Genomic DNA, 26,921 nt, shown 5'->3' with positions numbered 1-26,921 from the left:
ATAGATACATTCCTAAAACTTGTGTAAAGCCAGAACAGCTGAAGCTGTTATAGCTGCAAAGAGTGAGCTGACATCAGGCGTTACGAAAAATGTATATTAAAAGTATCTTGGTTTGTGTGAAATATGTTTTCTTTTAAAGGTTAACTTAACTCTGCCATCACTAATGCTGAACACAAGAAGGGAGAACACAAAGGGAAAAGTGCTGTCCTCATTTCACAGGACGATGTCCTGTAGGTATGAATCACGATTATTCTGAAGAAACTATCGTGTTAAAAATTGTATATGTGAATGTGACTTTTTTTAGAATAAAGAATAAATTAAACTCTTTACATTTCATGAAATCATAATGAAAGTGTTTATTGAATTAATACATCATACGTGGACAATTTAACAGTTAGTTCATATTTTATGAACACTGCCAAAAAGTTCCAAAAGAATGTGTCTTATTCAGCACTTTCACCCTGAAAAAAATAATGAAAGGTAAAATTATTCAACACATATTATCAACATTGAAACAATTCATTCTACATTGTAAATATAGTATCTACACTCTCTTCTCTCTTCAATTCACAGAAAATTATTAACATAAAGCTCTTATATCAAACAACTCCATTAAACAACGGTACATTTTTTGTAAAACAAATTAAATGAATTACCTTTCCAGCATCACGGCTCTTGGCTCTCAGTTTGTTGACCTGAGATTCAGCAATGTCAGCACGTTCCTGAGCTTCCTCCATCTCATGTTGGACCTTTCTCAGTCTGGACATGTGGGTGTTGGCCTGTTCCTCCTGTTCAGTGCAACAATATGTTTTATTTAAAAACATATCTGATCATATATGAGAGATATCTCAGTTATTAAGCTGTGAATTCCATATGTAAAAATCACAAAACATTTCACTCACAGCCTCCTCAGCCTGTCTCTTGTAAGCCTTGACTTTGAGCTGCAGCTTGTCCACCAGATCCTGAAGTCTGACCAAATTCTTCTTGTCCTCCTCAGTCTGCATAAACAACAAACTGTTACTGACGGCTGAAGAAGAAAGAATTTAGGAACTTAAATGTAATAGATGTTTAGGTAAATGTGTAATCACCTGGTAGGTGAGCTCCTTCACTCTCCTCTCATATTTGCGGACTCCTTTAACAGCATCAGCTCCACGTCTCTGCTCAGCTTCAACTTCAGCTTCCAGTTCACGGACCTTTAATGCCATTATAAATAATCAGCTTTTAATAAATATTAAGAGTACAGAGAAGAAAATGGGTGGAGATCATGTGATGGAATCAAAGTGTTTTTTCTTTTTAAATATTTGAATAATAGTTCGAGAACAACATACCCTGGACTCCAGTTTCTGGAGCTGCTTCTTGCCACCCTTCATGGCGAGGTTCTCTGCCTCATCCAGACGGTGCTGCAGGTCCTTGACTGTGACCTCCAGGTTCTTCTTCATCCTTTCCAGGTGAGCACTGGTGTCCTGCTCCTTCTTCAGCTCCTCAGCCATCATGGCAGCCTGAAAGTATGGGTGGTGTTGGCATTATTGATCAAGCATGAACAAAAATTTTGAAAAGAAAAGAAGGCTTGTAAAGTACTAACTTACATCAGTGATAGCCTTTTTGGCCTTCTCCTCAGCATTTCTTGCTTCCTGAACTGCATCATCCACCTCACCCTGAACCTGGACAAGGTCAGCCTCCAGCTTCTTCTTGGTGTTCAAAAGACTGGTGTTCTGAATGAAAAAGAAATGATGTGATTCTCACTCTCTGATGTCTCAAAGTTCTTGTAAAGTAATGAATACCAACCTGAGAGTGAAGCAGTCCAACACGCTCGCTAGCATCAACCAACTCCTGCTCAGCTACTTTGCGTCCTCTCTCTGTCTGCTCCAGAGCGGCTCTCAGCTCCTCAATCTCAGCCACCATCAGACCATTTCTGCGCTCCACCATGGCGACCTGCTCCTTCATGTCTTCCTGTCCTCTGACTGCATCATCCAGGTGCAGCTGAGCATCCTGATGACAAACAAACAAAAGATATTATCATTGTTTGCTTGGAGGTTAATTAAAAATTCACACAAACACAAATGAACTACCAACTCACCTTGAGCTGTCCTTGGACATTCCTCAGTTGTTTCTGGGCCTCAGCAGCCTGTCTGTTGGCATGGCTCAACTGAATCTCCATCTCATTCAGGTCTCCCTCCATCTTCTTCTTGACTCTCAGGGCATCATTCCTGCTCCTGACCTCAGCATCAAGGGTGCTCTGCATGGAGTCAATCACCCTCTGGCTGTTCCTCTTGATCTGCTCCATCTCCTCGTCCTTCTCTGACAGCTTCCTGTCAATCTCACCTTTTACCTGGTTTAGCTCAAGCTGAACACGAAGGATCTTGGCCTCCTCGTGTTCCAGAGTTCCCTTTAAATAAAGGTTTATTTCAACATAAACTGGAGAAGGGATAGTTTTAGAAATGTAATTACAAACAAAGTACATTTTTATAAAATACATTACCTCAGCTTCCTCCAGAGCTGTCTGAATTTCAGACTTCTCAGTCTCAACAGTCTTCTTGGCCTTTTCCAGCTCATGGATGCTCTTTCCAGTCTCACCAATCTGCTCAGTCAGATCTGAGATCTCCTCTACAGAGCAAACACAGCCAAGAGTTTTAGTACTTGGAGCTGATATATGCAAATGTTTTGGCCACAACAAAAGCTGTAAATGAATATAAACATTAGAATCATATCCATATGATCTATAGCAAGATAAGCATACGCTGCAGGTTCTTGTTCTCTCTCTTCATGGTCTCAAGATGATCCAGAGCCTCTTCATATGAGTTCTTCATCTTGAACAACTCAGTGCTGAGAGAACGAGCCTCCTTTTGGGCTCCTTCCAGCTCTGCCTGGCTCTCCTCATACTTCTGCTTCCATTCTGCCAGGACCTAGATTAATTAAAAATTAATTAATTAAATAATTAGTTGTTGTAATGGGTGTAATTTCTCCTTTGATGACAGAGGTTATGTTTAAAACTTTACCTTATCAAAGTTCCTCTGCTTCTTGTCAAGGTTGGCAGCCAGAGAATTAGCTCTCTCCACATCAATCATGAGGTCCTCCACCTCACCCTGCAGCCTCTGCTTGGTCTTCTCCAGTGAGGCACACTTGGAGTTCACAGCCTCAATGGATTCCTCAGCCTCCTGCAGGCGCTGGGCAAGCTTTTTCCTGTTGTTAAAAGAATTCTGTTTTTATTAAGGCTGAATTGGTTGGTTTTAAGTCTGAAAACCAATTTAAACAATGAAAGTATGGTGACTTACTTGGACTCCTCCAGCTCCTCGGTGCGCTGGATAGCATCAGTCTCATATTTGGATCGCCACTGAGCCACCTCACTGTTGGCCTTGGACATTCCTCGCTGCAGCTCAGCCTTGGCCTCCTGCTCCTCCTCAAACTGCTCTCTCAGCAGATCACAGTCATGACGTGCTGACTGAACAGCATGAGCCAGGGCATTCTTGGCCTGTTGAAGTGACAGTTGATTTCAGATTTCGATATTTTATTGTTGAAATCAATTTTAAAGTCTAATGCTGAGAGGATAACAAATTTAAGAGGTAAAACCTTAGAAAGAAATTAGAGGATTATCTGTCTCAGAGTTACTGAGTGTCTCTGTAACTGATTAAAACTTGTCTCTGTTTTTATTAGTAAGTGCTGAAATTTAACAGAAGAGAGAAAATATTTCAGACCTTCACTTCCTCCTCAACGTGTCTCTTCAGTTCCTCAATCTGCTGAGTGAAGGCCTGCTTGCCCCTTGTGAGCTGAGAAACAAGAGCTTCTTTCTCCTCAAGCTGGCGACTGAACTCACCTGTAGTTAACACACATGTATTAAGCCCAGTTTGTTTCATTTCACCCACTGATTGGTTGTAGTTTTAGGTACCTGTAAATGACAAATTTCCAGACACAGACTGTTTCTTTGTTATACATCACTTACCATTCTCTGTTTGAAGTCTCGCCTTCTGGGCATTAATGTCATTCAGCTGACGAACATTCTCATCATTTTTGGCTTTGAGTTCACTTAGTTGATCCTCAAGAGTCCTGCACATTTTCTCCAAGTTGCCCTGTCACCAAGTAATGCCATATCCATGTTAACAGTTAATGAGCTGCTTTGGCGGTCCTGAAATGTAAAAAAGAAAAAATCTGTTCTCTATAAATACTGTCCGCACCTTTGCTTTAGCAACAGCCTCCATGTTGCTGGAGAGGTCATCAATCTCCATCTTGTACTCGCTCTTCTCTTTCTCCAGCTTCTGTTTGACACGCTGGAGGTTGTCGATCTGCTCTCCGAGCTCTGCTACAGTGTCAGCCTGCTTCTTACGGAGAGCTGCTGCAGTAGCTTCATGCTGCAGAGTTGATTCCTCAAGATCACGACGCAGTTTCTGGAACTCAGCCTCTCGCTTCTTGTTCATCTCAATCTGAGCAGCTGTTGCTCCACCAGCTTCCTCGAGCCTCTCGCTGATCTCTTCAAGCTCCCTGGAGAGGTCGGCTCTCTGCTTCTCTACCTTAGCCCGAGCTGCCCTCTCAGCCTCAATCTCCTCTTCCAGCTCCTCAATACGAGCCTAGTTTGAAATTATTTGGATTTATCGATTAGAACCTAAACTAAACTAGGTTTTTGAATTATAATGAGCAATATTCTTTATGAAGACTGGTCGTTAGTGTTACCTGAAGTTCTTTAATCTTCTTCTGAAGTTGAGCACCAAGGGATTGTTCATCTTCAATTTTGCTGAGAAGTTGGCTGATTTCAAAGTCCTTCCTTGGTGTGGAAGAAGTATGGTTTTACGATCATAGTCCATATGATTATTGCGATGCAGTGTGTGTAAAGAAAATTATTTACAAAAAAAGCCCTACTTCTTGATTTTCTCATCAGACTGCTGCTTGTCATTCTCCAGATCCATTATGGATTCCTGGGCCAGTTTCAGATCTCCCTCCAGCTTCCTCTTGGCTCTCTCAAGGTCCATGCGGAGCTTCTTCTCTTGCTCCAGTGAACCCTCAAGCTATAAAGTCATGTCAGTTGATTCAAGTGGTTGGTATGACAATGATTTAGTACTAAAATTCTTTCCATAGAAAACAAAAAACAACAACGTAATTTTTATAGTTTTCTTACATCATCAACTTGCTGTTCCAGCTTTGTTTTGGACTTGGTCAGAGTGTTGACTTTGTCCTCCTCTGCCTGGAGATCATCCAGTGTTTGTTGATGGGCCTCTTGTAAGGCTTTCTTCTCCTTAGTCAACTTGGCAATTGACTCATCTTGAGATGCCATCTCCTCTGTCAGGTTTTTCACCTGAAACAATGTGAATACATTAAGTTTAATTTTGTTCGAGATTTTGCTGATTATTTGATCGTTTAACATGTATATTCAAAGAACAACATTACATGTTTTAATTGAACTAAGAATATAATCAAAATGAACTGAACCTTGTTTTCTGTGGCATGTTTCTCCTTCTCCACTTTGGCCAAGGTGAGCTCCAAGTCATCAATGTCCTTCTTCAGCTCAGAGCATTCATCCTCCAGCTTCCTCTTCTTAGCAGTCAGCTCAGCATTGATTTCCTCTTCATCCTCCAGTCTCTCACTTGTCTCTTTGAGTTTGGCCTCGAGCTGGATCTTGCTCTTAATGAGCCCCTCACACCTTTCTTCAGCATCGGAGAGATTGTCAACTTCCTATAATACATGTTGAACACACAAGTTAGATTATTTGTGAGTCACATTGTCCTAGTGTTTTCTTGATCGTACTTTTAGCTACACTTTTGTTTTAGCACATAAATAATCAGAGGATAAAATAAGCACGTGGCCTTTTCATATCTAAATTTAATATACATGAACTATAAGTGTAATATAAAATTTTCTCTACTACTTACTGCAGCCACTTGAAGTTGCAGGTCATTCTTCTCCTGCAGCAGGCCAACCATCTTCTCTTCCAGTTCCTTCTTCTTAGCCAGAGCAGCAGCCAGGTCTGTCTTCATCTTCTCATAGTTCTCCTTCATGTTCTGCAACTCCTTCTCAGTCTCAGCACTCTTCAGAAGAGGCTTGATCTTGAAGTATACTTTCAGCCATGGCCAGTTCTTGACATTCATGAAAGAACGGATGTTGTACTGGATGGTGTAGATAGATTCTCTAAAAACCAAACATGAGAGTGTTACTTTTAGTGTCGTAGGATCTTAATATGAGGAAGGAAATAAAAAAGAGAATACAATAGAGTTTACTATGACAATGTTACCTCCTCTCCATCATCTTCACAAACTCTTTCCTCATGACATATCCTCTGCAGAGAGCCTGAGTCATGGTCACCAGCTCAGCCAGTTTCTCATCTCTCATCTCCTCAAGAGTGCCCAGCAGACCAGCTTTGAAGAACACCTATTTAATCATTGAAAACATAAGTACAAGTGCAAATGGACAGTGTTTTTTATACCCATTAATATAACAAAGTGTACCTTTGTGTGCCCAAACATGTACTGTGTGTGATCCACATCAATGGAGCCAAGCAGCTTCTCTGAAGCTTTCTTGTTGTCAATGAACTGTCCCTCAGGGATGACACTGGCATTCAACACTTTGTATCTTCAAGAGAGAATCATGTTGTTACTTAGATTTTTCTTTCACCATATTCAAGTTTCCCCTTTACAAAAACAATGAAACAAATTTTCCTTTCCAATATTGTAATGTGCTTTCACCTCTGCTTGAAGTCACCATAGAGGATTCTGCTGGGGAAACCCTTTCTGCAGATTCTGATGCCCTCCAGTACACCGTTACACCTCAGCTGGTGGATGACCAGGAAGTTCTCCATAAGACCTGAGAGTCAGAAATGCATAATGTTTCAAATCTTTTCTATATTCTTACTGTCATTTTTACAGTTAATATTACTGTGGGGTACCTGGGGTCTTTGTCTCATTGGGAATCAGGCAACGGACAAAGTGAGGATGAGTGCTTCTTAAGTTGGTCATCAGCTTGGCCAGATTCTCCTGTAGATCAGCATCATTAAATAATAGGTTAATACTATTTAAAAATTTGCATTTAATTTATATATATATATATATATATATATATATATAAAAATCTATACATACTCTGAAAAGAGCAGACACAGTCTGGAAGGAACCACCCTTCTTCTTGCCACCCTTCTTGCCACCACCACCAGCAGCCTCTGTTTTTGTAAGCAGTAAATTTCATTATTGGAATTGAAAAAATATTTTTCACTGTATAATTTTTTCCTGCAGTAGCTATCTGTACTGGACATGGGAGTTTGTGAGCACTTTTTTTTCTTACCTTCAGCTCCAGCATGGGCTGCGTACAGGAAGCCCAGCAGTTTGTTTGAAGACTTCTGGTAGAGCTGAACAACTGAGTCATTCAGTGGGTCCTTGTTCTTGTCCAGCCAGCCAGTGATATTGTAGTCCACTGTACCAGCATAGTGAACCAGGGAGAAGTGTGCCTCAGCCTTGCCCTTTCCAGGCTTTGGTTTCTCAAATGCTTTGGTCTTGCCAAGATGCTGATCGTGCAGCTTGTTCTTGAACGTTGTGTCAGAGGCCTTAGGGAACATGCACTCCTCTTCAAGGATGGAGAAGATGCCCATTGGCTGAGAAAATATCATAAATTATATTAAAATTTCAAGGGAGGTAACATATGCAACCACATGTACATTTCTTCCATAGTAGCTGTTTACCTTCTCAATAAGCTCAATGCAGGCAGCCAAGTCCATACCAAAGTCAATGAACTCCCATATAATGCCTTCTTTCTTGTACTCCTCTTGCTCCAGGACAAACATGTGATGGTTGAAAAACTGTTGCAGTTTCTCATTGGTGAAGTTGATGCAGAGTTGCTCCAAGCTGTTGAACTGTAATAGTACAAACATGTCTAACTTCATGGCAATAAAGTCTTTAAAGTTTAAGAAATGTGGTGAAATGTTTCAAGTGCTCACATCAAAGATCTCAAACCCAGCGATATCCAGCACTCCAATGAAGAACTGTCTGGGCTGCTTTGTGTCCAGCATCTCATTGATACGGATAACCATCCACAAGAACATTTTCTCATAGATAGATTTGCACAGAGCCGAGACAGCATTGTTGACCTGGCAAACAAGAATTTATAATTATACAAAACCATATGAATACAGCTATAATGTTTATAATTATAATATGATTATACAAGTCTCCCTTTTATGAATTACCTGTGGGACGGTCTGACCTTTGGTCACCATCTCATTGCCAACCTTGACTCTTGGGTAGCACAAAGCTTTCAGCATATCAGCCGAGTTCAGGCCCAGTAGGTACGCAATCTTGTCAGCCACTGTTGGATTAAAACAAATCATTATAATACCTAATAAATACAAATACTTCAAACATTTCTCCATTATAGAAATTTTTCACAATACCCTCGGTGCCATCAGGTTCAGCCTGCTCTTCACGCTGCTTCTGCTTGAATTTCATGTTGCCATGATGCATCACAGCACCAGTCAGCTTGTAGATGCTTAACTTCTCATCACCAGTAAAGCCCAAGATGTCAATAGCAGTCTGTAAGAAAAAAATGAAATCAGCTATCAATAAATAAAACAAAAGAAGATATTTATGGTTAAGTATAAGATTCTGTGTCAAATGTGATTTTACATCTGTTGCAATGAACTCCTCCACATCATCGATGCTCTTGACAGTGATTTCACCCTGACTGATCATTGGATAGTCATAAGGGTTAGTTGTGATCAGAAGAGCCTCTGAAAGGAGAAATGAAGTTAACTTGTTTTTTTTGCTTAGAATGTGATTTTAATGGTTTTAAAATTTACTTAGGTGTCCTGTCAGCATACCCAGAAGCTCAGGCTTGTGGCCTGTCATCAGCTGATAGAAGATATGGTAGCTCCTCTCAGCAGACAACTGGAAGGTGACACGGGACTTCTCCAGCAGATCTAAGGACAACAGATTAATTTTGACACTGTAGACATGAGACATCACAGTCAAAACTGCAAAATGGATCATACATGCATTTATTTCCTTGGCTGTCATTGGGCGTGTTTGAAACTTTTTTCAGTTCTGTTGCTTTACTTATAACGTGCTTCACAGTATACCTTATTATACTTTAAATGTTCCGTGAAGTTGCAATATGTTCCTACTTATACTTACACACGATAACTGCTGGGTTACAGTATATAACTTATATATATAGCGTAACCACACTGTTCATGCATCCGTGTGTTCCACCACAACAGACAATATTACTTCTTCTGAAATTAAGTGACTCATCTTTTTATGTGCTGCAAAATAACTAAACAGATCTGTTACATAATATTTAGGGTTTTTTTTTGGTTGGTTTGGGGGGGGGCATTCTGGACCTATCAGTTTGATTCTCATTCCCCAGAGCTTGAATACATTTAAGTGACTAATTAAATATAATTTCTATCACAGATAATGGTAATTTACACTGTGGTTCAAACTTACATGTTTCAATATCAGCTGAAGACAGCTTGCCAGATGTGCCAAAGTGAATCCTGATGAATTTACCCTACACGGGTAGATCTTTATTAATATTGCCTTTCATGAGAGCAAGTAGTAAAAAGCTCATTTACATTAACTCATTTTAATCACTTACAAATCGAGAGGAGTTGTCATTCCTCACAGTCTTGGCATTACCGTAGGCCTCCAACAGAGGGTTGGCAGCAACAATCTGATCCTCAAGAGAGCCCTGCAAGAATATATTGTTTTTATGTGAGCTGATCTTCCAAAATTGATTTTCTTTTTCTGTCACAAAGACGTTGATGCAGAATAAAAAATCTACCTGCATTTTGCCAGCTGCTGGCTCAGCCTTCTTAGCTCCAAGAGCTGCAATTGTTGCAAAGTACTGGATGACACGTTTGGTGTTGACAGTCTTTCCTGCACCGGATTCTCCACTGGGGTTTAGGGGACACATTGTTAAAATGCCTTTATATCGTTTTTATATATTTTGCATACAGTTTTTATTATACTCACGTAATCAGGACAGACTGGTTCTCACGATCTAAAAGAAAAACATATAAGCATGTCTTGAATAATCTTAGTATTCATTTATTTCCTATCACTTATAAGTAGCTATGTGGTAAGAAGCAATTTTTTTCACGCAATGATTAATGGTCATCTCTTTAAGTAGAAGTCCTAAATGCATTTAAAGGCTTTAATAGGGAATTGAGCTTACCAGTGAGCATGAACTGATAGGCATTGTCAGAGATGGAGAAGATGTGGGGTGGAGCCTCAATCCTCTTCTTTCCTCTGTATGCTCCTACACATGTAGCATCATATACAGGAAGCCACTTGTAGGGATTGACGACAACGCAGAACAACCCAGAGTAGGTCTGTATCATAGACAATAAATATCATTTAAACATTTACAGATCAGCATGATACTTTCCTCTCACACACAGCAATGTGAAAACTTACGTAGATCATCCATGATGCATAACGCTCTTTGAGGTTAAACAACACAGATGGCTCATTAAGGTGGGTCATCATGGCCATGTCCTCCATCTTATCAAACTTTGGAGGGTTCCTAGGGTGGATTTCATCCTCCTTTACAGTGACCGTCTGAATAGAAAATTAAGATCACTTAGAAAAAATCAGCTTTCAAAGTTTGGCACTATATATTTGACAAATAGATAAAGTACATTGATAATTCATCTACCTTTCCGTCGTCTGTCTCAACAGTGGCTTTACCACCCTCCTTCTTGGTAAGTTTCCCCTTGACATACATCTCATCAGGAACAGTCACAAAGAAGGCCGTCTTGGCATCAAATGGAGCAGTCTGGGCCTCAATCCTCTCCTTTTCTGGCTTGCGTAGGTAAATGGCCGCCGCGCCATACTGCGCCATCTCCGCGTCTGTGCTCATGGTGGCACTTTACTACAGACTGAAAATATGATGGATTGACACATAAATCATTTACTGTACTTATTATACAAACCATAATTAACATCCATTCTTTTTGATTCGTGGATTTTACCTCAGCTGATGCAAACAGAACTTCCTTGGTATCCTGTGTATGTCAAGGTGCTATAAAATAAGTAAACGTATATCAATGGACATTTTACTCTTTAATTTAAGAATCCATTCAAAAAGTAAAATTTTCAGTGTCAAAAAAAATTTTAATAACTGAACACTTAAAAATGTAAAATATAAACTTAATGAGAGCATATAATACACAGTAGATAAAACATGGTAGCTGAATCTTTTACTGTACTCACCCGTCTTAGATGCCTGTCAGTTAGAGCAAATCTTCAGAGCTGCTGCTTTTATAGACAACGGCTCTGCTTCCTCAGCATTCACACTCTCCTTAGTTTGGTCATGAATGTCTGACACCTTGCTTCTTGATACTGATATGGTCAAAAATAAATGAATTGTTTTGATCCATTTTCCACATATGAAATCCCTCTTTTCTAATACAACATACTTTCAAATATAAACAATTCAGCTGTATTCCTTAGTGAAAAAAATATTGTGAATGTATTGTGGTTTATTTGGTATATTTATTTAAGTGATTATGCTCCTAAATATGGAAAATGTAAGAAATGTTAACAATATAGTTAGTGGTAAATTAAAATAGTGCTCTGCATGGTTTTGGGATTATTCATTCTAATAACTCTTGAAGATAAAAGGATATTAATTTGATACAGTTTATACTAAGCTTGTGTGTGTGTCCAACTATCTTTGATATTTTGATAGCCAGTTTTAAACTTCTAGTGCCACTGGTGTATAGTTACAGGACATAAAAATCATCAGACTTTCTGTTATTGCCAGAAGGGTGTTATATATAGCTACCGGGAACATAATATTAAAAAATGTATTACTATAAAATAATTTGTTATAAATACATTTAATTTCTGTGTGGATAGAAGTGAACGTACAGCTTTTAGCTTACAATTTTGATAAACTAATTAAATGATATATTCTTACAGGAAGGGAAAATCTGGGATCATAGCAAGGATTAGCTTTTATTTCCAAAGCTTGCTCAAACTTGACTTAATGTTTGCTATCTTTCTAGCAGAACATGAGATACTATCATGGTCAAAAATAAATCCAGCAAAGGACAGGAGGAGTGGTTTGTGGTTGGCACAAAAGACAGATATATTTATTTTTCAACAACACAGAAGTACCCAGAAATACCTATACCTATTGGTAAGGTAAGTCCATGGTCAAATATCAAATGCAGTATGTTGTGTGTTTTCACTGTAATTCCAAGGGCCAGTAGAATTGCAACAAAACTGCAGAGCAGACACACAGCATTACAACCAAAAATGGAAACACTTTTTGATCTGCTTTTTATTTAGCCCTAGTAATACAGAAGAACACATTACATACAGTGCAGTCTAATGTCGCAGTGGTTTGCTAGGTGTACAGTATTAAGTGTCTTACTTCTTACTTACTAATATCTTAATACTTTAGTGAAAATACTATCGTAGTCCATATCGAGTCATAGATAAGTTTCTTTTGCTTGGACTTCTATCTGGACGAGTGCACTGAAATTTCTTAATTACAATGGAGCTACTAACTCTCTCTCATTAGAGAGAGCTATTGATGAGTACTGTCTGATCACTTAGACATCTATGGATGCCACTAACATGCACAAAATCCCCCAATTTAATTGACAGTTCTACACATGAAGTCTCTGTGATCCCTTCACCATTCACAAAGCCTTAAACTCTAATGAGACAAGGATAAGATCCCTTTACTATGATGAATGACAAATCAAGTACTCTGCCCAAACGAGAGGTCTGACAACATTATCCGTGGCTTCTCCAGAACCTTTCACACATGTCTCAAGTGCTCAGGATGAAGTCATTTGCAAAAAGCACAGAGTGTCAAATGGTGGGCATCATCCTCAGCCTCTCTGGTAGGGTCTATGCCAGCATGCTGCAGAGTGTGTCTTTTAGTTGAACCTTTAATTAAGGAGGAACAATGCAGTTTTTATCCTAGTCATGGAACACTGGACCTGGTACTTCTTGCTATTCTTTTTATCCACATCACTTCATTATTATTTTCTTTTGTCACACCTTGCTATCCTGTTGTAGAGGTGAATAAAGTGTCAGGCAGGAACATGAGTTTGAACCTGGAAATCAAAAGGATGATTCTGAATGTTGTCAGTACATATGCCCCACAAGTTGGATGTCAGTTAGAAAAGAAAAAGAATTCTGGAGTAAGTTGGGTAAAGTGGTAGAGAGTGTTCCTGGGGAGAGAGTGGTGATTGTATCAGACTTTGACAAATAAAAATGGAAAGGGCTGTTGTGAACAGATATTTCAAGGAGAGGGATGACCATAGGGTGACATTAAAGAGCAGAGGAAATGTCCAGCTCAAAATTTCAAATCCTCTTCTACTCTTCATTTTACTTTGGGGATTGATGGTCCCCACAAGTATAGTAGTATGCCAATTTTCTGTCCTCACAAAAATGTCTAAACATGTACACACACACACACACACACACACACACACACACAGACACACACACACACACACACACGCGTGTATAGATAGATGTGCTGTGGGGGAGATATCAGATTTTGTTAGAGGTCTGTCCACATTTTCAGTTGAGGTAAGCTGTACTGCATGATCCGAAATAGAAAGTAGAAAGGCACCACCAATTGTGGCCTTATATGTGAGTAAGCATTACAGTATTATATCAGTGACACTGTTTTATGGTGACTTGCACTGCCTTAAACTCAATTTGTATTTTTACAAGCGAACTGGATTTTGGTCCGTCTTTTTTACTGCTTTGCCTTTCTCAAAAGTAAATGTATACCAGAGTTGTATATATAGAGCAGTGCAGCTACAAATACTATCCTGAAAAAATATGTGATGTTATTATGGCAGTTGTTGAATATACCTATTAAAGTTTGGTAATAAGATTAATTTGGACATTTTAATATAAACACATATATACAGCTCTGTCTGAAGGAATATTTTTATAACTGTAAATAGATTGGATGTAAAAAGTCAATCTCAGGCATTATCAGTTTTTGACTGTGAATTTATGGTAATATTTAGCCTAAAATGTTTAACCTGCTAAAGATGCAAAATGGCATATTGTTCTACAGAGAATTTTTTAATTACCCACCCAAAGCACTGAATTCAATTGTTTCAAAAACTTCCATGGCAACACATGTTTAAAATCAAGCACCTAGGCATGCAGTCTTCTTCTCCAATCATTTATTGCAGAACGGGTCTCTCTCAGGAGCTCAGTGAATTCCGACATGGCAGCATTATAGAATACCACCTGTGCAACAAGTCCAGTAGTGAAAATTCCTTGTTACTAAATATTCTACATTCAACTGTTAGTGGTGTTATAATGAAGTGGAAGTGAATAGGAACCACAGCAACCAGCCGTGTATTGGTAAGCCACATAAATTGATAAAGCAGGGTCTCACATAGTGCACAGAGGTCACCAACTTTCTGGAGTCAGTCACTACAACACTCTAAACTTCATGTGGTCTTCAGATTAGCTCATGAACAGTGTTTAGAGAGCTTCATGGAATGGGTTTCCATGGCTACGCAGTTGCACTAAAGCCTTACATAACCAGGCACAATGCAATACATAAGATGCAGAAAAGCACACTGACACTGTGGCAGTATTCATGTTTTCTGGATAAGAGATGAATCGCGCCGATGTGAAGTTATTTTTCACGAAATGGCCTTGGCCCCTTAGTTCCGGTGAAATGTTTCAACACACCAAGACATTTTGGACAGTTTCATGCTCCTAGCTTTGTGGGAACAGTTTAGGGACAGCCCCTTCCTGGTCTAACATGATGGCGTGCCAGTGCACAAATTGGATGGGGGAATTTGGTGTGCAAGAACTTGACTGGCCTGCCAGAGTCCTGACCAAAACCTGATTAAACACCTTTGGAGTGAGTTAGACTGTGAACCAGGCCTTCTCATCCAAAAACATTGTCTGACCTTACAAATATATTTCTGGAAGAATGGTTTTCTTTTAAAGGTTAACTTAACTCTGCCATCACTAATGCTGAACACAAGAAGGGAGAACACAAAGGGAAAAGTGCTGTCCTCATTTCACAGGACGATGTCCTGTAGGTATGAATCACGATTATTCTGAAGAAACTATCGTGTTAAAAATTGGATATGTGAATGTGACTTTTTTTAGAATAAAGAATAAATTAAACTCTTTACATTTCATGAAATCATAATGAAAGTGTTTATTGAATTAATACATCATACGTGGACAATTTAACAGTTAGTTCATATTTTATGAACACTGCCAAAAAGTTCCAAAAGAATGTGTCTTATTCAGCACTTTCACCCTGAAAAAAATAATGAAAGGTAAAATTATTCAACACATATTATCAACATTGAAACAATTCATTCTACATTGTAAATATAGTATCTACACTCTCTTCAATTCACAGAAAATTATTAACATAAAGCTCTTATATTAAACAACTCCATTAAACAACGGTACATTTTTTCGTAAAACAAATTACATGAATTACCTTTCCAGCATCACGGCTCTTGGCTCTCAGTTTGTTGACCTGAGATTCAGCAATGTCAGCACGTTCCTGAGCTTCCTCCATCTCATGTTGGACCTTTCTCAGTCTGGACATGTGGGTGTTGGCCTGTTCCTCCTGTTCAGTGCAACAATATGTTTTATTTAAAAACATATCTGATCATATATGAGAGATATCTCAGTTATGAAGCTGTGAATTCCATATGTAAAAATCACAAAACATTTCACTCACAGCCTCCTCAGCCTGTCTCTTGTAAGCCTTGACTTTGAGCTGCAGCTTGTCCACCAGATCCTGAAGTCTGACCAAATTCTTCTTGTCCTCCTCAGTCTGCATAAACAACAAACTGTTACTGATGGCTGAAGAAGAAAGAATTTAGGAACTTAAATGTAATAGATGTTTAGGTAAATGTGTAATCACCTGGTAGGTGAGCTCCTTCACTCTCCTCTCATATTTGCGGACTCCTTTAACAGCATCAGCTCCACGTCTCTGCTCAGCTTCAACTTCAGTTTCTAGTTCACGGACCTTTAATGCCATGATAAGTAATCAGCTTTTAATAAATATTAAGAGTAGAAAGAAAATGGGTGGAGATCATGTGATGGCATCAAAGTGTTTATTTAATACTTGAATAATAACTATATATGCATATATATATGCAGTACATACCCTGGACTCCAGTTTCTGGAGCTGCTTCTTGCCACCCTTCATGGCGAGGTTCTCTGCCTCATCCAGACGGTGCTGCAGGTCCTTGACTGTGACCTCCAGGTTCTTCTTCATCCTCTCCAGGTGAGCACTGGTGTCCTGCTCCTTCTTCAGCTCCTCAGCCATCATGGCAGCCTGAAAGTATGGGTGGTGTTGGCATTATTGATCAAGCATGAACAAAAATTTTGAAAAGAAAAGAAGGCTTGTAAAGTACTAACTTACATCAGTGATAGCCTTTTTGGCCTTCTCCTCAGCATTTCTTGCTTCCTGAACTGCATCATCCACCTCACCCTGAACCTGGACAAGGTCAGCCTCCAGCTTCTTCTTGGTGTTCAAAAGACTGGTGTTCTGAATGAAAGAGAACAGTTTTAATGCTGTGATTCTCACTCTCTGATGTCTCAAAGTTCTTGTAAAGTAATGAATACCAACCTGAGAGTGAAGCAGTCCAACACGCTCGCTAGCATCAACCAACTCCTGCTCAGCTACTTTGCGTCCTCTCTCTGTCTGCTCCAGAGCGGCTCTCAGCTCCTCAATCTCAGCCACCATCAGACCATTTCTGCGCTCCACCATGGCGACCTGCTCCTTCATGTCTTCCTGTCCTCTGACTGCATCATCCAGGTGCAGCTGAGCATCCTGATGACAAACAAACAAAAGATATTATCATTGTTTGCTTGGAGGTTAATTAAAAATTCACACAAACACAAATGAACTACCAACTCACCTTGAGCTGTCCTTGGACATTCCTCAGTTGTTTCTGGGCCTCAGCAGCCTGTCTGTTGGCATGGCTCAACTGAATCTCCATCTCATTCAGGTCTCCCTCCATCTTCTTCTTGACTCTCAGGGCATCATTCCTGCTCCTGACCTCAGCATCAAGGGTGCTCTGCATGGAGTCAATCACCCTCTGGCTGTTCCTCTTGATCTGCTCCATCTCCTCATCCTTCTCTGACAGCTTCCTGTCAATCTCACCTTTTACCTGGTTTAGCTCAAGCTGAACACGAAGGATCTTGGCCTCCTCGTGTTCCAGAGTTCCCTTTAAATAAAGGTTTATTTCAACATAAACTGGAGAAGGGATAGTTTTAGAAATGTAATTACAAACAAAGTACATTTTTATAAAATACATTACCTCAGCTTCCTCCAGAGCTGTCTGAATTTCAGACTTCTCAGTCTCAACAGTCTTCTTGGCCTTTTCCAGCTCATGGATGCTCTTTCCAGTCTCACCAATCTGCTCAGTCAGATCTGAGATCTCCTCTACAGAGCAAACACAGCCAAGAGTTTTAGTACTTGGAGCTGATATATGCAAATGTTTTGGCCACAACAAAAGCTGTAAATGAATATAAACATTAGAATCATATCCATATGATCTATAGCAAGATAAGCATACGCTGCAGGTTCTTGTTCTCTCTCTTCATGGTCTCAAGATGATCCAGAGCCTCTTCATATGAGTTCTTCATCTTGAACAACTCAGTGCTGAGAGAACGAGCCTCCTTTTGGGCTCCTTCCAGCTCTGCCTGGCTCTCCTCATACTTCTGCTTCCATTCTGCCAGGACCTAGATTAATTAAAAATTAATTAATTAAATAATTAGTTGTTGAAATGGGTGTAATTTCTCCTTTGATGACAGAGGTTATGTTTAAAACTTTACTTTATCAAAGTTCCTCTGCTTCTTGTCAAGGTTGGCAGCCAGAGAATTAGCTCTCTCCACGTCAATCATGAGGTCCTCCACCTCACCCTGCAGCCTCTGCTTGGTCTTCTCCAGTGAGGCACACTTGGAGTTCACAGCCTCAATGGATTCCTCAGCCTCCTGCAGGCGCTGGGCAAGCTTTTTCCTGTTGTTAAAATAATTTTGTTTTGATTAAGGCTGAATTGGTTGGTTTTAAGTCTGAAAACCAATTTAAACAATGAAAGTATGGTGACTTACTTGGCCTCCTCCAGCTCCTCAGTTCGCTGGATGGCATCAGTCTCATATTTGGATCGCCACTGAGCCACCTCACTGTTGGCCTTGGACATTCCTCGCTGCAGCTCAGCCTTGGCCTCCTGCTCCTCCTCAAACTGCTCTCTCAGCAGATCACAGTCATGACGTGCTGACTGAACAGCATGAGCCAGGGCATTCTTGGCCTGTTGAAGTGACAGTTGATTTCAGATTTCGATATTTTATTGTTGAAATCAATTTTAAAGTCTAATGCTGAGAGGATAACAAATTTAAGAGGTAAAACCTAAGAAAGAAATTAGAGGATTATCTGTCTCAGAGTTACTGAGTGTCTCTGTAACTGATTAAAACTTGTCTCTGTTTTTATTAGTAAGTGCTGAAATTTAAAAGAAGAGAGAAAATATTTCAGACCTTCACTTCCTCCTCAACGTGTCTCTTCAGTTCCTCAATCTGCTGAGTGAAGGCCTGCTTGCCCCTTGTGAGCTGAGAAACAAGAGCTTCTTTCTCCTCAAGCTGGCGACTGAACTCACCTGTAGTTAACACACATGTATTAAGCCCAGTTTGTTTCATTTCACCCACTGATTGGTTGTAGTTTTAGGTACCTGTAAATGACAAATTTCCAGACACAGACTGTTTCTTTGTTATACATCACTTACCATTCTCTGTTTGAAGTCTCGCCTTCTGGGCATTAATGTCATTCAGCTGACGAACATTCTCATCATTTTTGGCTTTGAGTTCACTTAGTTGATCCTCAAGAGTCCTGCACATTTTCTCCAAGTTGCCCTGTCACCAAGTAATGCCATATCCATGTTAACAGTTAATGAGCTGCTTTGGCGGTCCTGAAATGTAAAAAAGAAAAAATCTGTTCTCTATAAATACTGTCCGCACCTTTGCTTTAGCAACAGCCTCCATGTTGCTGGAGAGGTCATCAATCTCCATCTTGTACTCGCTCTTCTCTTTCTCCAGCTTCTGTTTGACACGCTGGAGGTTGTCGATCTGCTCTCCGAGCTCTGCTACAGTGTCAGCCTGCTTCTTACGGAGAGCTGCTGCAGTAGCTTCATGCTGCAGAGTTGATTCCTCAAGATCACGACGCAGTTTCTGGAACTCAGCCTCTCGCTTCTTGTTCATCTCAATCTGAGCAGCTGTTGCTCCACCAGCTTCCTCGAGCCTCTCACTGATCTCTTCAAGCTCCCTGGAGAGGTCTGCTCTCTGCTTCTCTACCTTAGCCCGAGCTGCCCTCTCAGCCTCAATCTCCTCTTCCAGCTCCTCAATACGAGCCTAGTTTGAAATTATTTGGATTTATCGATTAGAACCTGAACTAAAGTAGGTTTTTGACTTATAATGAACAATATTCTTTATGAACACTGGTCATTAGTGTTACCTGAAGTTCTTTAATCTTCTTCTGAAGTTGAGCACCAAGGGATTGTTCATCTTCAATTTTGCTGAGAAGTTGGCTGATTTCAAAGTCCTTCCTTGGTGTGGAAGAAGTATGGTTTTACGATCATAGTCCATATGATTATTGCAATGCAGTGTGTGTAAAGAAAATTATTTACAAAAAAAGCCCTACTTCTTGATTTTCTCATCAGACTGCTGCTTGTCATTCTCCAGATCCATTATGGATTCCTGGGCCAGTTTCAGATCTCCCTCCAGCTTCCTCTTGGCTCTCTCAAGGTCCATGCGGAGCTTCTTCTCTTGCTCCAGTGAACCCTCAAGCTATAAAGTCATGTCAGTTGATTCAAGTGGTTGGAAAGACAATGATTCAGCACTAAAATTCTTTCCATAAAAAACAAAAACAAACACATCATTATTATAGTTTTCTTACATCATCAACTTGCTGTTCCAGCTTTGTTTTGGACTTGGTCAGAGTGTTGACTTTGTCCTCCTCTGCCTGGAGATCATCCAGTGTTTGCTGATGGGCCTCTTGTAAGGCTTTCTTCTCCTTAGTCAACTTGGCAATTGACTCATCTTGAGATGCCATCTCCTCTGTCAGGTTTTTCACCTGAAACAATGTGAATACATTAAGTTTAATTTTGTTTGAGATTTTGCTGATTATTTGAACGTTTAACATATATATTCAAAGAACAACATTATATGTTTTAATTGAACTAAGAATATAATCAAAATGAACTGAACCTTGTTTTCTGTGGCATGTTTCTCCTTCTCCACTTTGGCCAAGGTGAGCTCCAAGTCATCAATGTCCTTCTTCAGCTCAGAGCATTCATCCTCCAGCTTCCTCTTCTTAGCAGTCAGCTCAGCATTGATTTCCTCTTCATCCTCCAGTCTCTCACTTGTCTCTTTGAGTTTGGCCTCGAGCTGGATCTTGCTCTTAATGAGCCCCTCACACCTTTCTTCAGCATCAGAGAGATTGTCAACTTCCTATAATACATGTTGAACACACAAGTTAGATTATTTGTGAGTCACATTGTCCTAGTGTTTTCTTGATCGTACTTTTAGCTACACTTTTGTTTTAGCACATAAATAATCAGAGGATAAAATAAGCATGTGGCCTTTTCATATCTAAATTTAACATACATGAACTACAGGTGTAATATATACTTTTCTCTACTACTTACTGCAGACACTTGAAGTTGCAGGTCATTCTTCTCCTGCAGCAGGCCGACCATCTTCTCTTCCAGTTCCTTCTTCTTAGCCAGAGCAGCAGCCAGGTCTGTCTTCATCTTCTCATAGTTCTCCTTCATGTTCTGCAACTCCTTCTCAGTCTCAGCACTCTTCAGAAGAGGCTTGATCTTGAAGTACAGTTTCAGCCATGGCCAGTTCTTGACATTCATGAAAGAACGGATGTTGTACTGGATGGAGAAGATAGATTCTCTAAAAACCAAACATGAGAGTGTTACTTTTAGTGTCGTAGGATCTTAATATGAGGAAGGAAATAAAAAAGAGAATACAATAGAGTTTAGTATGACAATGTTACCTCCTCTCCATCATCTTCACAAACTCTTTCCTCATGACATATCCTCTGCAGAGAGCCTGAGTCATGGTCACCAGCTCAGCCAGTTTCTCATCTCTCATCTCCTCAAGAGTGCCCAGCAGACCAGCTTTGAAGAACACCTATTTAATCATTGAAAACACAAGTACAAGTACAAATGGACAGTGTTTTGTTAATGTCTATTAATATAATGAAGTGTACCTTTGTGTGCCCAAACATGTACTGTGTGTGATCCACATCAATGGAGCCAAGCAGCTTCTCTGAAGCTTTCTTGTTGTCAATGAACTGTCCCTCAGGGATGACACTGGCATTCAACACTTTGTATCTTCAAGAGAGAATCAGGTTGTTACTTAGATTTTTCTTCCATCATATTCAAGTTTGTCCTTTACAACAACCATGAATTCATTTTTCCTTTCCAATATTGTAATGTGCTGTCACCTCTGCTTGAAGTCACCATAGAGGATTCTGCTGGGGAAACCCTTTCTGCAGATTCTGATGCCCTCCAGTACACCGTTACACCTCAGCTGGTGGATGACCAGGAAGTTCTCCATAAGGCCTGAGAGTCAGAAATGCATAATGTTTCAAATCTTTTCTATATTCTTACTGTCATTTTTGCAGTTAATATTACTGTGGGGTACCTGGGGTCTTTGTCTCATTGGGAATCAGGCAACGGACAAAGTGAGGATGAGTGCTTCTTAAGTTGGTCATCAGCTTGGCCAGATTCTCCTGTAGATCAGCATCATTAGATAATAGGTTAATACTATTTAAAAATTAGCATTTAATTTATATATATATATATATATATAAAAAAATCTATACATACTCTGAAAAGAGCAGACACAGTCTGGAAGGAACCACCCTTCTTCTTACCACCCTTCTTGCCACCACCACCAGCAGCCTCTGTTTTCATAAACAGTAAATTTCATTATTGGAATTGGAAAAAATATTTTTCACAGTATAAATTTATCCTGCAGTATGCACATTGTAGCTATCTGTACTGGACATGGCAGTTTGTGAGCAGTTTTTTTTCTTACCTTCAGCTCCAGCATGGGCTGCATAAAGGAAGCACATTAGTTTGTTTGCAGACTTCTGGTAGAGCTGAACAACTGAGTCATTCAGTGGGTCCTTGTTCTTGTCCAGCCAGCCAGTGATATTGTAGTCCACTGTACCAGCATAGTGAACCAGGGAGAAGTGTGCCTCAGCCTTGCCCTTTCCAGGCTTTGGTTTCTCAAATGCTTTGGTCTTGCCAAGATGCTGATCGTGCAGCTTGTTCTTGAACGTTGTGTCAGAGGCCTTGGGGAACATGCACTCCTCTTCAAGGATGGAGAAGATGCCCATTGGCTGAGAAAATATCATAAATTATATTAAAATTTCAAGGGAGGTAACATATGCAACCACATGTACATTTCTTCCATAGTAGCTGTTTACCTTCTCAATAAGCTCAATGCAGGCAGCCAAGTCCATACCAAAGTCAATGAACTCCCATATAATGCCTTCTTTCTTGTACTCCTCTTGCTCCAGGACAAACATGTGATGGTTGAAAAACTGTTGCAGTTTCTCATTGGTGAAGTTGATGCAGAGTTGCTCCAAGCTGTTGAACTGTAACATTACAAACATGTTTAACTTCATGGCAATACAGTATTTAACATTTAGCAAATGTGGTGAAATGTTTCAAGTGCTCACATCAAAGATCTCAAACCCAGCGATATCCAGCACTCCAATGAAGAACTGTCTGGGCTGCTTTGTGTCCAGCATCTCATTGATACGGATAACCATCCACAAGAACATTTTCTCATAGATAGATTTGCACAGAGCCGAGACAGCATTGTTGACCTGGCAAACAAGAATTTATAATTATACAAAACCATATGAATACAGCTATAATGTTTATAATTATAATATGATTATACAAGTCTCCCTTTTATGAATTACCTGTGGGACGGTCTGACCTTTGGTCACCATCTCATTGCCAACCTTGACTCTTGGGTAGCACAAAGCTTTCAGCATATCAGCCGAGTTCAGGCCCAATAGGTACGCAATCTTGTCAGCCACTGTTGGATTAAAACAAATCATTATAATACCTAATAAATACAAATACTTCAAACATTTCTCCATTATAGAAATTTTTCACAATACCCTCAGTGCCATCAGGTTCAGCCTGCTCTTCACGCTGCTTCTGCTTGAATTTCATGTTGCCATGATGCATCACAGCACCAGTCAGCTTGTAGATGCTTAACTTCTCTTCAGCAGTAAAGCCCAAGATGTCAATAGCAGTCTGTAAGAAAAAAATGAAATCAGCTATCAATAAATAAAACAAAAGAAGATATTTATGGTTAAGTATAAGATTCTGTGTCAAATGTGATTTTACATCTGTTGCAATGAACTCCTCCACATCATCGATGCTCTTGACAGTGATTTCACCCTGACTGATCATTGGATAGTCATAAGGGTTAGTTGTGATCAGAAGAGCCTCTGAAAGGAGAAATGAAGTTAACTTGTTTTTTGCTTAGAATGTGATTTTAATGGTTTTAAATTTTAAATTTAGGTGTCCTGTCAACATACCCAGAAGCTCAGGCTTGTGGCCTGTCATCAGCTGATAGAAGATATGGTAGCTCCTCTCAGCAGACAACTGGAAGGTGACACGGGACTTCTCCAGCAGATCTAAGGACAACAGATTAATTTTGACACTGTAGACATGAGACATCACAGTCAAAACTGCAAAATGGATCATACATGCATTTATTTCCTTGGCTGTCATTGGGCGTGTTTGAAACTTTTTTCAGTTCTGTTGCTTTACTTATAACGTGCTTCACAGTATACCTTATTATACTTTAAATGTTTTTGCAATATGTTCCTACTTACACACATGATAACTACTGGGTTACAGTATATAACTTATATATATAGCGTAACCACACTGTTCATGCATCCGTGTGTTCCACCACAACAGACAATATTACTTCTTCTGAAATTAAGTGACTCATCTTCTTATGTGCTGTAAAATAACTAAACAGATCTGTTACATAATATTTAGGGGTTTTTTTGGTTGGTTTGGGGGGGGGGGGGGGGGGGGGGCATTCTGGACTTATCAGTTTGATTCTCATTCCCCAGAGCTTGAATACATTTAAGTGACTAATTAAATATAATTTCTGTCACAGATAATGGTAATTTGCACTGTGGTTCAAACTTACATGTTTCAATATCAGCTGAAGACAGCTTGCCAGATGTGCCAAAGTGAATCCTGATGAATTTACCCTACAGGGGTAGATCTTTATTAATATTGCCTTTCATGAGAGCAAGTAGTAAAAAGCTCATTTACATTAACTCGTTTTAATCACTTACAAAACGAGAGGAGTTGTCATTCCTCACAGTCTTGGCATTACCGTAGGCCTCCAACAGAGGGTTGGCAGCAACAATCTGATCCTCAAGAGAGCCCTGCAAGAATATATTGTGTTTATGTGAGCTGATCTTCCAAAATTGATTTTCTTTTTCTGTCACAAAGACGTTGATGCAGAATAAAAAATCTACCTGCATTTTGCCAGCTGCTGGCTCAGCCTTCTTAGCTCCAAGAGCTGCAATTGTTGCAAAGTACTGGATGACACGTTTGGTGTTGACAGTCTTTCCTGCACCGGATTCTCCACTGGGGTTTATGGGACACATTGTTAAAATGCCTTTATATCGTTTTTATATATTTTGCATACAGTTTTTATTATACTCACGTAATCAGGACAGACTGGTTCTCACGATCTAAAAGAAAAACATATAAGCATGTCTTGAATAATCTTAGGATTCATTTATTTCCAATCACTTATAAGTAGCTATGTTCTAAGAAAAAATTTTTTTCACACAATGATTAATGGTCATCTCTTTAAGTAGAAGTCCTAAATGCATTTAAAGGCTTTAATAGAGAATTGAGCTTACCAGTGAGCATGAACTGATAGGCATTGTCAGAGATGGAGAAGATGTGGGGTGGAGCCTCAATCCTCTTCTTTCCTCTGTATGCTCCTACACATGTAGCATCATATACAGGAAGCCACTTGTAGGGATTGACGACAACGCAGAACAACCCAGAGTAGGTCTGTATCATAGACAATAAATATCATTTAAACATTTACAGATCAGCATGATACTTTCCTCTCACACACAGCAATGTGAAAACTTACGTAGATCATCCATGATGCATAACGCTCTTTGAGGTTAAACAACACAGATGGCTCATTAAGGTGGGTCATCATGGCCATGTCCTCCATCTTATCAAACTTTGGAGGGTTCCTAGGGTGGATTTCATCCTCCTTTACAGTGACCGTCTGAATAGAAAATTAAGATCACTTAGAAAAAATCAGCTTTCAAAGTTTGGCACTATATATTTGACAAATAGATAAAGTACATTGATAATTCATCTACCTTTCCGTCGTCTGTCTCAACAGTGGCTTTACCACCCTCCTTCTTGGTAAGTTTCCCCTTGACATACATCTCATCAGGAACAGTCACAAAGAAGGCCGTCTTGGCATCAAATGGAGCAGTCTGGGCCTCAAGCCTCTCCTTTTCTGGCTTGCGTAGGTAAATGGCCGCCGCGCCATACTGCGCCATCTCCGCGTCTGTGCTCATGGTGGCACTTTACTAAAGACTGAAAATATGATGGATTGACACATAAATCATTTACTGTACTTATTATACAAACCATAATTAACATCCATTCTTTTTGATTCGTGGATTTTACCTCAGCTGATGCAAACAGAAATTCCTTGGTATCCTGTGTATGTCAAGGTGCTATAAAATAAGTAAACGTATATCAATGGACATTTTACTCTTCAGTTTAAGAATCCATTCAAAAAGTAAAATTTTCAGTGTCAAAAAAAAAATGTAATAACTGAACACTTAAAAATGTAAAATATAAACTTAATGAGAGCATATAATACACAGTAGATAAAACATGGTAGCTGAATCCTTTACTGTACTCACCCGTCTTAGATGCCCGTCAGTTAGAGCAAATCTCCAGAGCTGCTGCTTTTATAGACAACGGCTCTGCTTCCTCAGCATTTACACTCTCCTTAGTTTGGTCATGAATGTCTGACACCTTGCTTCTTGATACTGATATGGTCAAAAATAAATTAATTGTTTTGATCCATTTTCCACATATGTAATCCCTCTTTTCTAATACAACATACTTTCAAATATAAACAATTCAGCTGTATTCCTTAGTGAAAAAAATATTGTGAATGTATTGTGGTTTATTTGGTATATTTATTTAAGTGATTATGCTCCTAAATATGGAAAATGTAAGAAATGTTAACAATATAGTTAGTGGTAAATTAAAATAGTGCTCTGCATGGTTTTGGGATTATTCATTCTAATAACTTTTGAAGATAAATGGATATTAATTTGATACAGTTTATAGTAAGCTTATCTGTGTGTCCAACTATCTTTGATACTTTGATAGCCAGTTTTAAACTTCTAGTGCCACTGGTGTATAATTACAGGACATAAAAATCATCAGACTTTCTGTTATTGCCAGAAGGGTGTTATATATAGCTACCGGGAACATAATATTAAAAAATGTATTACTATAAAATAATTTGTTATAAATACATTTAATTTCTGTGTGGATAGAAGTGAACGTACAGCTTTTAGCTTACAATTTTGATAAACTAATTAAATGATATATTCTTACAGGAAGGGAAAATCTGGGATCATAGCAAGGATTAGCTTTTATTTCCAAAGCTTGCTCCAACTTGACTTAATGTTTGCTATCTTTCTAGCAGAACATGAGATACTATCATGGTCAAAAATAAATCCAGCAAAGGACAGGAGGAGTGGTTTGTGGTTGGCACAAAAGACAGATATATTTATTTTTCAACAACACAGAAGTACCCAGAAATACCTATACCTATTGGTAAGGT

At 39.4% G+C, this 26,921-nt stretch overlaps 2 protein-coding genes across 2 annotated transcripts; both read right to left on the bottom strand.

Annotated features, from left to right (window-relative positions):
• Nucleotides 1–443: 443 nt before the first annotated feature.
• On the bottom strand, nucleotides 444–10,830 carry LOC308411256 (myosin heavy chain, fast skeletal muscle-like; the record flags this gene model as incomplete). The annotated part of the gene is made up of 39 exons (XM_080905125.1): nucleotides 444–461; nucleotides 657–788; nucleotides 903–998; nucleotides 1,089–1,193; nucleotides 1,329–1,499; nucleotides 1,587–1,712; nucleotides 1,786–1,989; nucleotides 2,078–2,386; nucleotides 2,480–2,604; nucleotides 2,738–2,903; nucleotides 2,997–3,180; nucleotides 3,273–3,469; nucleotides 3,693–3,811; nucleotides 3,938–4,064; nucleotides 4,170–4,559; nucleotides 4,663–4,753; nucleotides 4,849–4,994; nucleotides 5,105–5,281; nucleotides 5,416–5,658; nucleotides 5,856–6,111; nucleotides 6,215–6,351; nucleotides 6,429–6,552; nucleotides 6,666–6,783; nucleotides 6,866–6,953; nucleotides 7,059–7,135; nucleotides 7,258–7,564; nucleotides 7,652–7,822; nucleotides 7,907–8,056; nucleotides 8,156–8,274; nucleotides 8,360–8,498; nucleotides 8,592–8,695; nucleotides 8,786–8,884; nucleotides 9,414–9,477; nucleotides 9,565–9,657; nucleotides 9,751–9,862; nucleotides 9,942–9,969; nucleotides 10,144–10,300; nucleotides 10,386–10,529; nucleotides 10,627–10,830. 39 exons carry the CDS (start codon nucleotides 10,828–10,830, stop codon nucleotides 444–446), a joined length of 5,817 nt encoding a protein of 1,938 aa, XP_080761251.1.
• A 4,398-nt stretch (nucleotides 10,831–15,228) lies between these two features.
• On the bottom strand, nucleotides 15,229–25,629 carry LOC308411254 (myosin heavy chain, fast skeletal muscle-like; the record flags this gene model as incomplete). The annotated part of the gene is made up of 39 exons (XM_080905123.1): nucleotides 15,229–15,246; nucleotides 15,436–15,567; nucleotides 15,682–15,777; nucleotides 15,868–15,972; nucleotides 16,114–16,284; nucleotides 16,372–16,497; nucleotides 16,579–16,782; nucleotides 16,871–17,179; nucleotides 17,273–17,397; nucleotides 17,531–17,696; nucleotides 17,790–17,973; nucleotides 18,066–18,262; nucleotides 18,486–18,604; nucleotides 18,731–18,857; nucleotides 18,963–19,352; nucleotides 19,456–19,546; nucleotides 19,642–19,787; nucleotides 19,897–20,073; nucleotides 20,208–20,450; nucleotides 20,648–20,903; nucleotides 21,007–21,143; nucleotides 21,223–21,346; nucleotides 21,460–21,577; nucleotides 21,660–21,747; nucleotides 21,845–21,921; nucleotides 22,056–22,362; nucleotides 22,450–22,620; nucleotides 22,705–22,854; nucleotides 22,954–23,072; nucleotides 23,158–23,296; nucleotides 23,390–23,493; nucleotides 23,584–23,682; nucleotides 24,213–24,276; nucleotides 24,364–24,456; nucleotides 24,550–24,661; nucleotides 24,741–24,768; nucleotides 24,943–25,099; nucleotides 25,185–25,328; nucleotides 25,426–25,629. The coding sequence occupies 39 exons, from the start codon at nucleotides 25,627–25,629 to the stop codon at nucleotides 15,229–15,231; spliced, it is 5,817 nt and encodes a 1,938-aa protein (XP_080761249.1).
• Nucleotides 25,630–26,921: the final 1,292 nt, after the last annotated feature.

The sequence above is a fragment of the Rhamphochromis sp. 'chilingali' genome (genome assembly GCF_963969265.1).
Source record: "Rhamphochromis sp. 'chilingali' genome assembly, chromosome: 15".
In the NCBI taxonomy this organism is placed as follows: Eukaryota; Metazoa; Chordata; class Actinopteri; order Cichliformes; family Cichlidae; genus Rhamphochromis; species Rhamphochromis sp. 'chilingali'.
The sequence above is the reverse complement of the archived record's forward strand: the minus strand, read 5'-3'. Positions and strand labels throughout refer to the sequence as shown.